Source organism: Carassius auratus, unplaced genomic scaffold, assembly GCF_003368295.1.
Source record: "Carassius auratus strain Wakin unplaced genomic scaffold, ASM336829v1 scaf_tig00012500, whole genome shotgun sequence".
Taxonomy (NCBI): domain Eukaryota; kingdom Metazoa; phylum Chordata; class Actinopteri; order Cypriniformes; family Cyprinidae; genus Carassius; species Carassius auratus.
Window position 1 is genome coordinate 1 of NW_020524295.1, and position 12694 is coordinate 12694.

General features: G+C 36.7%; 1 protein-coding gene across 2 annotated transcripts in view; it reads left to right on the plus strand.

Moving 5' to 3' along the window:
- The first annotated feature begins 458 nt into the window (after positions 1-458).
- The window catches only part of LOC113073610 (rap1 GTPase-activating protein 2-like), a 33327-nt gene continuing 21091 nt past the window's right edge, over positions 459-12694 (plus strand). For both annotated transcript variants that reach the window (XM_026246422.1, XM_026246423.1), the window contains exon 1: positions 459-733. In XM_026246422.1, coding sequence (XP_026102207.1) covers positions 510-733 — 224 coding nt within the window. In that variant the 5' untranslated portion in view covers positions 459-509. The remainder of the gene's footprint in view (positions 734-12694) is intronic.

Below are 12694 nucleotides of genomic sequence, written 5' to 3' on the forward strand. Positions count from 1 at the left end.
AGACCGTGGCATATGCAAAGCAAATATACTGAAATGTATAAAGAAGATTCTTACTTTGGTACAGGAAGAAGGTCACTAATATTGACCGCCTGATTGTTATATTTCTGAAAGCGTTTTGTGTTGAAAGAAAGCAGGAAAAGGGGTCAAAGATGTTGATCAACAGTGATGGAGTTTCTTACTGCACTGAACAAACGGTGCATTTTGATTCAGAAAGATGCAAGATGCAATTAAGTCTTACTGTATTTGTGTGAAGAGAGTAGGAGAGGACAGCTTTTGATTGAAAGAGTGTGGAAAGGTCTGGCAACAGAAAGCCAAACAGCCCAGGAACAGAGCAGATGGAAAAGGAGAGAGGGATTGGGAGGGAGGGGCTGTGGAGAAGTGGGCGTGGCTTGCACTCTGTACAGCCTATCAGATCCAGATAGAGGCAGGCAATGAGAACTGGTGTAGGAGCGAGTGAGAGGAGAAAAGAGAGAGAGAGAGCGCATGAGAAGGAGAGAGGGAGACAGGAGATGTATATTCTCAGTCCCTCAGCCCGTGGCAGAGAGCTTGGTCGCACCAATATAGCACAGGACGGTCCAGGTCCAAAGTCTGTTTTGGAGTGTGGGCCGGACAGCATGTCGGATTCCGAAGCCAAAGTCAACTCCAAAAAAGCCGGCATTCGGGCTGCTGTCATTCTGATCGGACTACTGCACAAGTCCAGACGGCAGAAGGAGAAAGAGAGGGAAAAGGAGCGGTGGGTGAACTTTTCTTTTTCCCACCCTCTAGTTTGACCTGTGATTCTGGCTGTTGTCATCAGCCTGGGTGCTCTGCTTGACCTGCCTGTTTGTGTAAGGTTTCTGGCTATGTAGGTCGTTGTATGTACACTTTATACATTTATTGTCGTCCCAGAGTGTGTTGTAATTGGGTCAGTATATAGTAAAGGACCCTTTTTTGTGGCTCATTTGAGGATGTTTTCGTTTGCAACTTCCAAGCTTGTCTTTCTCCTTATATGCCCCAAAGTATAAGAGTCTTGTTCATAGCTCAGGATACTCAAGTTATGTGTCATTAAAAAAATCTCTACTGTTTCTAATGGAGAAATAACATAACACACAAATAAGATAATTGTTGATATACAGGAACATTATACATTTATAAAATTAACATGGATTGCATTTTTGAGCTTGAAAGAATATACAGAGAGAAATGTTTAATTTAAACACAGATTTGGCAAATCTTAGCACAGTTTGAGGCGTTGTTTTAATGTTATTTTTGTATAAGCTTTCATTTTATTTTAGTATTTTTAGTTATTTTAGTATTTTTTTATTTTATTTTACCATTTAGTTTCAATTTGTTTTTATCTCAATATTACTTTTTTTCAGTTAGTAAATTTAGTGTAATTTTTTGTTTTAAATTAACAAAAATGCTTTTTTTTTATAATAGTTGTGAGTCTCCAAAAACAGCTGTTTGTGGTTTTTGAGGTCTTTTAAAATATTTTTTAGAAGCAAAATCTGCCTTGCTCTCAATGTAACCTCATCGCTGTCTATGAGAAATGGTTAAGATAATAAAAAGATTGCATATGTATTTTCACATGCACTTTGTGTAACCGTCCATGTACGAAGAGTTCCAAGCAAAAACAGTACTGTTAAACAGAGAGAGAGAGGGTAAACAGTAAACAGAGAGAGAGAGAACGGTTTTCACCAGTCTCTCCTGGACAGGGTCATCCAGGTCAGATTGTACTGTATGTGTAAGTAAATCTCTGAGGATGAGACCACAAAACTATTTCTCAGCTATCATTTACTCAGCTTCTCCCGTGGCTGTCTGGTCAGTAGCCGTGTTGCTCCCTATTCGCTGGCATCATCATCGCTAACAGTGGCCCCAGTGTAAACTTTGTCTAATCATTAATTATAAACTGATTTGACTGCAATACTAACACATACCCAAACACACTCTTTTACGCAGGTATCATTTAGAACCACACAATACGATTTGTGTTCGCAGGTGCCGTGTGTGCGCCTCCATTTGCATAGATCTCATCGATAACTGGCATGGTTACTGACATCACTGCGAGACAGCCCAGCTGGAGTCACTGCTTTTGTTCCCTCTAGATCAGATTTGTCCCGTTCTTCAGCTCAGATGTGCAGAAGAGAGTCTATAAATCAAACAGGCTTGAGTGAATGATAAGTGGGGCATATTTGTAAACGTTATAATGTGATTCACCTTGATGCTGCGTGTTTCAAGTTTGGTCTGTCAGGAAGGTATCAGTCCCTCTTGTTTTAATCGAAAGGTTGATTGGTGTAGTAAGTGCGCTGTTTTATCTTGAAATGAAAGGTTTGGTATCAGATTCGAGAGCAGTTCAGAGTGTAATTTGCTTTCAGATTAAAGTTGATGGACGTTCTTTGAGTAGGTAGAAAGATCTTTAAAAAGCATTTTCTTAATCAGTATTTTGTAATGTTTGCCAATAAACATCACCGAGACTGTCCCTTGAATCAAATTATTTAATATATAATATTTAATCTTGCATAAATTATTATTTAATAATTGTTAATCTAAAAAAAACAAAACGCTAACACTTTAGTGAAGGGACCAATTCTCACTATTAATTAGTTGCTTATTAGAATGCATTTTATTAACATACAGCTACCTTAATAACTATAAATAAGCAGCAAATTTGGAGTTTGAGGCAAAAGTCATAGTTAATGGTCTGCTAATAGTGAGAATTGGATCTTAAAATAAAGTGTGATCAAGTGTGATGTTTTAACCTCATTGCAGATTGTATGAGTTTAATGCTTTATGCTATTTTCCAGTGGGTTAATGGATAATATATTATCCATAAAGCTAATTTTAAAAAAGGTACATTTACCTATGTATTTACTTATGTAAGATACACCTATTCACATAAGATATAACATTCAATGCAATATAAAGTATTTAGTATATTTAATTAATATAATATAACATATAATCTTGAAATTTATAAAATGAAATCATTAAATTTGTAATCATATTAATCTCGAATAATTTATTTATTTATATTTATAAAAGCAGATTTTAAGCATTTAAGAACTTGTAGCATGCATAAATAAATAAATAATGTTGTTGCATACTATTTTCAAGTGCTTTAAATAATATGGTCTCGAAAACATAATGCAATTTTGTTCCTCAAGTAAATTAATTTTATTCAGTGTTAACTTGTGATATTTTTACTGTAGAATATTTTGGTTATTAATAATTGTTTATTTGGCATGTTGTTCCTCATCCATTTATCTTGGCAAGTGCTGTAAGATGAGTGCAGCAGCGAAAGCATTTCTTCATAAGTTCATTAAGCACCAAAGCAAATGTTTTTCTGGTTTCCTGTATCTTTCACTGAAATCTAATTTTCTCCACCTTCATCACTCATTTCTCCCATGATCCTGTCTCCTGCAGCTCACATGAACTGCCTTCACCTCCTGACTCATTCTGTTTCCATCACACTTAATTTTTCACTTTTCTCCTCCACGTCATTTTTTTCACATGTAATTTTGTATCCCTAAGCACCTCCGCTGTTCCCTCCCCCCGTTACTTCCTCTTTGCTCAGTTGTTATGCCCCCTCTCTCTCTCTCTCTGTTGTTGAGAAAGTGTTTTTGATTAGCAGCTGTGTGAAATTAAACTGAAGTAGGTCACCTTTTGCCCTCTGTCTCGCATATAAACATACAAAGACTCAAAGTCCTCTAGGTCATAGGATAAGATTCCTAGCATAAGATTCCAGTTCAGTTCCTCATTCAGTACAACAGATGCATCATCGTCTGGAACTGTAAAAGAGACTCATTGCAAGTACCTGGAAAAAAACATGCGGCTCATTCATCCAGAAGAGGCTGTGAAACAGACCTCTGGCTGGCAGCACAATGGCAAAGCACACTCCGTGATGTATACACAGTATGTCATAAAAACTCAGAGTAAAGGGCTCAAATGGCAGCACTTTGGCGTAGTGATGGATTATGATATAATCGTGTTCTACTAAATGGAAACAATAAATGGACAGAATATTGCTTCTGAAGCTCCTTTTGTGATGTAGAGTCAATAACAAATTAGTGTGCCCATAATGAAGAAAATAAAACTTTTGTTAATCTAGACTGACTTTTCATACCGTTCAGTTGATTTTTAGTTTAATTTGAATAACTCTAAACGTTGTGGTTGTACCAAGTGGAAAAGAAATAAAAAAAATATTGCGTCTTAAATATGTGTTTGTGGCCACGTATGAATAATTATTTTCATAATAGTTGTTAAAAAAGTTTTTAAAAATATGATCATATGCGCTTTTTGTGTCACATGACATTTTTCAATATCCTTGCATGTCAAGAAAAGGTCTAATTAACTAATTTTCCTTATTAAATTATTCCAAAATACTAAATAAGGATATTTTTTCTCTGTATTACCCTGCTATTTTTAACATTAAACCCTCAATGAGTCATAATGAATTAATTCTGAAATATGCATGGTGTTGATTATAAAATGTATTTTGTGTATTCAAGTCATTTAATGTGAGATTTGCATTGCTTTTAAATTGTTTGTTTAATGAATAAATCCAGGACATAAATAAGCATCATGTCAACCTCATAACTGATTTATGAGCAAAATCTAATCTTTTAGAATATGATCTGTCAGGTGTGTTTGGCTCTAAGCTCAGATCTAGAGAAAACAGAGTGATGAAAAACTGATATCAAATCAATCAAAATTCAATCAAATGTTTTTTTTTTGTTTTGTTTTTTTTTCCAGCTTCACTGTTGCCGTGGTTACTAAATTTTTACCTTTTATAGAGCGGCAGTGTAGTTGCCACTCATTATCAAAATAAAAAATATCTCTTCTGGTGTGTGTGTGCTTATATCGGTCTGCTGAACTGTATCAGTAAGTGGAATAGATGAGATGACTGTGTCTCTTATAACAAGTGCTCCGAGACGGTTTCACTGACAGGTTGTATAGAGCCTATTTACAGAGCAGTTGAATTGAGGATGGTATTTTTAGAAGTCACTTTTCTTTTCCCCTTTCTAGCTCTCTCAAAACCCTGCGGCGTCCTCTTTGTCTCCTGTTAGACTGTTGATTTAGTGATATGGACAAAGGATTAATGCATTTAAAAACCCCAGAGGAGCACAGGTTGCTTTAATAGAGGGAGTGATATCAAAAGCCCTGCTCAATGCCAGCATCTCACCGTCCCCCTTAAGGCCCCTGTGGTGGTCTGCTGAGACTCCCATAGGTTTAGGCAGAAGAGGGCTTCTTTAGGACTTTTTGGATGAGGTAAACCTTCAAAAAATGAACAACTGTCCAATTTATCCAAGGGCAAATAAACACAAGCTGTTCTCAGAGTCATGCTGGAGGCAAAAACATACTCAGACTGAAAACTGTCAGACGGGTGAAGGAAGATATCGCTAAACTGAGAATGTTTTTGGTTTATTCAGACAGTTGGAAAGAGGGATTACATTTGTAGTCTAATGTTGTCTGTGCTCTTGACTCTATTGTTTTCTTATTTTGTTTGAGCATTATCTGATTTGTAAAGTCAAAATCTAGAATCATGTACCAGTGTAATAATATTCATAATGGTATAGATGCCATTGTCGCCTAAAAATTATGATCATACTGTGTGGGTCCCCATTTCTAAATTACAACAATAGCTATTATCATTTCATTAAGGATTTACTTTAAAGTCATTTTCACTCAGAAATACTATAGCTACACTGAAAAATGGCTTTGAAACTATTTTCTCCCAGAAATTGGTAGTCAGTTTTACAGATAATTACAAAGAAAGGAAATGTACCACATTGAATTGAATTTTTATTTTTAAAGTGTAGTAAATTTGACAAATATTTATAATTATAAACAGCAAGTATGTACTGTGTATGTATATTTATATAAAAATATACACACATACATGTATATGTTTAAGATATTTAATATAAACGTGTGTGTGTGTGTGTATGTATCCTATATATTATGTAAACACAAACTTTTATTTTGGATGTGATTAGTCACAATGAATTGATTTGACAGCACTTTTATTTTATTTTATTTTTCTTTGGTATTATGAACATGGTAAAGACTTTTTCATTTTTTGCTGTGATGCTTGGATTGTTGTATAATCCTCAAAACTCCCTCTATTACAAAAGCTAAAAACTGCCTTTTACCCTTTGTCTCTGGAAAAGGTATAAAAAACTCATATAAATGTATAATTTTGTCCTGACTGCTTCACTGCTACTATTGTCCCGCTGAGAGTTATTACTGGATTTCTTTATTAATGGAGTTATTGATTTTCTACAGACAGTGGGCAAAATCTCAGGTAGAGTAAAATGAAGAACAGATGGAAAGAGTCAAAGGCAAACTGATTTCCTCTCGAAAAAAAAATCGAATTTGCAGATATTTATTATAGCCATATGTGTATATTGCATCATTAAGTGGTCATAGAACAGCTGTTTTTTTGTTGTTGTTGGAACTAGTTATTGAACAGTATATGCAGAGGAAATAAGTTTGAATTTGATCTAGTAAAAATCCTAGTACATTACCTTATTCCTCTATTTTAATAGTTTGTTTACAGAAGTTAAGGAAAAAAGACTGAATGCTTTTATTGAGTCCTATTGAGCGACTTCTGCGTGTCCTTCTGATTCTTGTTAGCACAGCAGGGACTAAAAGCAGAGAGGGTTTAACAGCACTCAGTATCGATTGTTCCCTTTTACATATATTAAAACGTTCTGTTTCAGCAGCAATTATTCCTTAATTAAATTCCCACATGGAGTTCATCAAAATTACCTTTGTACAAGTCATTTTCATTTGTGAGTGTGTTCATTATAATAAGTCTATGCAGTACACCATGTTTGGGACACTGGCCGCTGTCCACATTTCTCACTTTCTATAAATAGCCGAGACATATCATCATACAACAGGAAGCAGCACTGACCACTCCAACAGCTATCTGAGGAAAAAAACATTATCCTTAAAAGACATTGGTATTGCTTCCCATAATCCCTTGCTGGATGGAGAATGATAAAAGACTACCTCAGCATGTGGACTGTCAGTTAAACTGACAAGCAGAGCTTTGATGCTGTCATAATAATCGTGTAAGCATAATATTTAGCCCACAGGCTCAGATGAGCGTAATGTATCTGTAAAACAATGAACCTGACAGGAGTGTATTAAATTAGTTTATGTGAGCAGAACAAATATGCACTGCCATTGGTAGGTAACAATCTAATTTGCTGAACATTAAGGAGTGCTGAATATTACTGCAGTGATGTGGCTGAAGTTTGCCATTTGAAATTATCAAAGAGGGAATGATCAAGTTCATATTGGTTTTCATGGGTCAAAAATAACATTTACAATTAGGATTTAATTGTCAACCCTCTGGCAATATCTCCTTTCCTGTAGTGTGGTGTTCTCTCCTGTCCAATTTCATTTGAAAGTGATAATGTCAGCATGTCAGTATCACAAAATAAACTCCAACAGGGTAAACAGTATCCAAGCATTCCAAATAAAAAAATTAATAAATAAATGCCTTAGTATTTTATTTTAATTCAAAATAATATTGCTGTGAGATATATTACTATTTGAATATATTTTCAAATGTAGTTTATTCATGTCAAGACAAAGCTGAATTTACTGTAGCCATTATTCCAGTCTTCAGAGTCACATGATCTTTCAGAAATCATTCTCAAATGCTGATTTGGTCCTCAGGAAATATATTACTATCAATGCTGAAACAGTTGTGTTGTGTATTTTTATTTTTAATTAATTAATTAATGTTTTGTTAAAAACTGTGATCATTTCCCTCCCCCAGAATTTTTTGATGATTAGAAAGTAAAAAAAAAGAACAGAATTTACAAAAATAAATAAATAAATACTGACCCTAAACTTTTGAGTTGAAATGATTTTATGATGTGCGAAGAAAGACACCACAGTCATACGAGATCAGATTTATTTAGGAAACTGGTCAAAATATTTTCAACCAATCAGAATCAAGACAGCTGCATTACAGTTCTCTACTTAGATGAAAAATACTCAGTCTGTATGTTGACTTTTTTTTTTTGGAGTGTTTGCAAAGCATGAGGCATGTTGCTGGAACATTAGATAATCATAATCACTGGGCAGATGTGATTAGTATTGAATCAGACCTAATTAAAGTGGCAGATATACAGCCTTGTGAAGAAACTGTGAACTGGAAATGAAGAGAGACAGCATGTGCAGCACAAATAGAGATATCGCAGCTTCCCGCTTCTCCATATGAGCTGATAAGATTCTAATGAAGCAATAACTGTGATTTACTGTGATTGTAAATTGTGTTTCAGGGCTGCTGTAAGGCTTTATTCATAAGTAAGACTCATAAATGCACTCTGCAGTCAAGTTCCAGGAAAAAGTTTATTGTAGCTTTCTAATAATACAATTTATAAGGCTCCATCTTTCCATTGTGCACAGCACAGCAAACCTCTCAGCCTCTTTTCACATCCCTCATATAACAGAACAGATTTTGAGAAATTTAGCAATTTATCATTCACTTATCAGTGGATCCTCTGCAGTGAATGGGTGCTGTCAAAATAAGAGTTCAAACTGATTAATTAAGGTGTTTTAACTTTTAACTGTCAATTCAGACTTAAATACCAGTCAATAATCAATAATAATGCTTGCTTCAGATGGACTGGAGTAATGTTTATTACTTGTGGATTATTGTGATGTTTTTATCAGCTGTTTGGACTCTCATTCTGACGGCACCCATTCACCACAGAGGATGCATTGGCGAGTAAGATGTAATGTTAAATTTCTCTAGATCTGTTCAGATGATGAAACTCATCTATACTGAAAGGTTGAGTCAATTTTTAGCATTTTATTTATTTGGGGGTAAACAGTTCCTTTTTTTATTATTATGTTTTTTATATATATTTTTTATTTGTTATGTATATTTAAGAAGTTTAGCAGCTGAAGAGTTTCAACTAATGTATATTGATTGAATCATGAGCATTTAGTGGACTCTGTAATGCTGGGTCTGTGGACCTGTCCCTTCATGCTAAGTGAGAGTGATGTAGTCAGTGATGCAGTTACACCAGCAATGAGTGTCATTAGATGGTCAAAATGCTGATCACACACCCTTTAGCAAAACACATTACACTGGGTCTCTAAAGTCACAGAGGTTTTAGACTGCATATGACTGCAGCACATTTGTATTACAGTGCCCATATTAACAGGCAACAGTATTCACATTGCATGAAAAATGACTTCTAATTTATACACTAGTATTCAAAAGATTGGCGTCGGTAAGTTTTTTGAAATAGGTCTCTTAAGCTTTTATTTGATAATATAATGAAATAATATTAAAATTGAAAATAGATATTTAAATAGCTAATTTATTTCTGTAAATGCAGAATTTTCAGCATCATTACTCCAGTCTTCAGTTTCAAATGATCTTTCAGAAATCATCCTATGCCCGTTTGCTCCTCAATAAATATTTTTTTTAATTATCAATGCTGAAAACAGTTGTGCTGCTTTAATAGAATTCTGAATTTGAGTTCATAATAAAAATATTTATTTGAAATAAAAAACTTTAATTAATATTAAATAATATTACTTTTAACGTGAACTGTAAGCAGTGACAAAATGCAGGTTATTTATTTATTTATTTTAACAATTTCTAGTGATGTGATACCAAAGTGCTTATTTTAATTTAATTTTATTTTATTTTATTTTATTTTTAGAAAAACTCAACACACTGGCTCTTATTGTTCAGTATTTGTTTTCTAAATGTGTCTTGAATTTGTATGTTTTTCAGTTCATCACACAAAACAGTGTGGTCGACACAAACCATGTTTGTCCTAGAAAAAAATCTATTTAATTTATTCTGGGTTGTATCGTTTTTAACCTTGCTTAGTTTTTTGCTTGTTTTTTAAGTATGAGGAACGTTGCCCAACCCATGTTGGCATCTGTCTAATTTGATGAATCTGTGCCAAAATACAGTAGACTTTGACCGAACCCGCAACCTTTGACGTCAGTTTCTACTGTTGTCCATCTGTTTGTACTCTTGACATCAGATCCACAGCAGCAGCTGGCATTGTTCTGGTGAACTAGCTGGGAAAAAGTGACAGTGGCAGTTGCAGTATAGAGGTGAATTTGAACATGACTGGTCGTATTCAACAGTTGTGGTGTGCTAGAGCATGTCCCCTCAAGCAGCTGCAGCCATGGTTAAATAGATGTTTACTCAGTGTTTCCTATTAGGAATGGAAAGACTGGCAGCCAGATACACACTCACATTTGGCTTTTGGGTCTTTGTGAACTGTTTCTGTGTGCTGGATGTATTTCAGAAAGGATAACAAGGGAGTATGAGCATCAGCAAAGTACATTAACATTGACTTTGTCCCTCCACCTAATGTGATATTTTAGTAATGTTCAGGTCACCTACTGTACCCATGCTGAAACTCTCAAGAGAACAAAACAGAAAACTTGCTTTGTCACTGCATTAGAGAACAGGATGTTTCATTCATAATTTACAGTCGGATCCTAAGAGATAATTAGTAAGATATTTGGTAACACTTTACAGTGTCCTTGTTACACACGTTACATGTACTTACTATTATAATTTAAATACATTATGCATAATTACGTTGTTTTTAATGTATTTTTATTGCATTTTTCATCCGATCAATATTACACATTTTTGTATTTGATTTGAAATACTACTGAATCTTGAATATTTCTTTTTTATTTTACATTTGAACTTTTTTTTTCAAATCCTTAAACTTCATTGATTTTCAGGTTAAAATAGGATTTTAAATAGCAGATTTTCAATGTGTACACTCCCATATAGCAGAGCACTGAGAGCACAACAAACGTTCACTGATCAGAGCGAGAGCGTCGCGAAATGTCACAAAAGGAGTGTGTTTTTGGTTGCCAGGGCAAGACAACCCTGCACAGATTACCAAAAGAGGAACAGCATTAAGGGACCAGTGGATGGAGTTTATTTTTACAGAGCATTAACGGAGTTGTGCAAGTGTTTGTGTTTGTTCCCCTGCATTTCGAAGATTAAAATTGGATTTTAAATAGCAGATTTTCAATGTGTACTTCAGACCTTTGGACTAAATCTAGTTATGTCTACACAGACAAACCCTTGTTCACTGAAGGAGGGATTGGAGACATCACTTTGGTGACTGATGAATTGGGATCTCGCTTTGAAAGAACAATCTACTAAACAAGCCAATGTACATTGGAATATGATAATTGCATCCAACTGCTGCTCATCACGGGAGACTCTGGGATCTGCTCCTTGTGCTCCCTGACTTTGCACAACGTCTGTGCAAGTAGGTTCACTGGAGGGAAATGCATATTTGCGTAGGCCCTGGAGCCAGCTGTGTGCCAGTGCATCCGTGCTGAGGTTTCCCCGGTCAGGGAATAAAACATCTGGCAATGGGCAACCTGTGAGGCTCCGAAGTGTCTCCATTTCAGCTGGACTGCCCCACGGATGGAGTCTCCATTCTCCTGGAAGTGCAGGCTGTCGTGAAAGATCATCAGCTGCATGATTGAGCAGGCCTGGTATGTAAATGGCACAAAGCGACTTCAGATGCTTCTTACTCCATAGGAGGAGATGGCAGGCGAGTTGCAACATACATAGCAAGATTTTGAAGTGCCCAGCACAAAACGAACTGTAAGCAGCTTGCGCATATCCACCAGGTTCAGCCAGAGATGTTGTTCCTGGACCACCAACATGGCCAACACCTGACCCAGGGAGCGTACAGTGACTTTTGATGCTCTAAAGGCGAGGTCCGTCGCTGTGCACAGATCCAGCATCAGCCCTGGGTCAGAACTACCCTTGTGCAACTCTTTTAATGTCTTGGCCTTGTATACCTGCAGGAGTGCCATGGCATGCAGGGTGGAGGCAACCTGTCCAGCAGCACCATAAGCCTTGGCCGTAAGCATGGACGAGAACTTACAGGCCTTGGATGGGAGACGAGGGTTACCCCTTCAAGGGTCCGCGTTTCTCGGACACAATTGCGCACACCACTGGGGGGGGATTGCCTCGTAACCACTGGCTGCCCCACCAATCAAGGGAAGGGAGAAAGGAGGAGACAACAGACTGGTAAACCTCGTCTCAGCCACAATGCAGCCACAATGAAGCCTTGTTGGAGACCCTCCATGATGTACTTCTCCATCGCTCCTTGCTCCAGGATGGAAAAAGGGTAAACTCTACCCTTGGGGAGTTGAGCTCCAGGCAGCAGTTAGATGGCACTGTCCCACGGCCTGTGAGGTGGTAATTTCATGACAGCCCACTTGCTGAACACATCCTGGTATACCTGGTAGTCAGTGGGAAGGATGTAAGTTTCAGTGGGTTCAGGGCTCTCTATGGAGGTAGCACAGATAGGAAGATGAGGTTGCAGTGGAGAAGTCTCACTAATGCAATTCCGGAAACAGTGGTCCAGGCTAGCCAGGCCAGTGTTTGGCTAACCACGGTTATCCCAGGATGATTTCAGTTCAAGTTCAGTTTCAGGTGAAGTCATTGGAGTGCAACCCAGCATATGAAATTTCCAGAAGAGCCAGAGTCTACAGGGCTTGCGCTGAAAGAGATACGTGAGATGACTTAAATAATACATTCATGCGAGTCAGGGTAGCTATCTGGGGACTAAGATGGATAGTACTCACCACTGGGCATGCTGGGTGGACGTAAGGTGGATGTGAGCAGTGAAGAGAGTGGCGAGACATTTTTACAGGCATGGAGATGTTG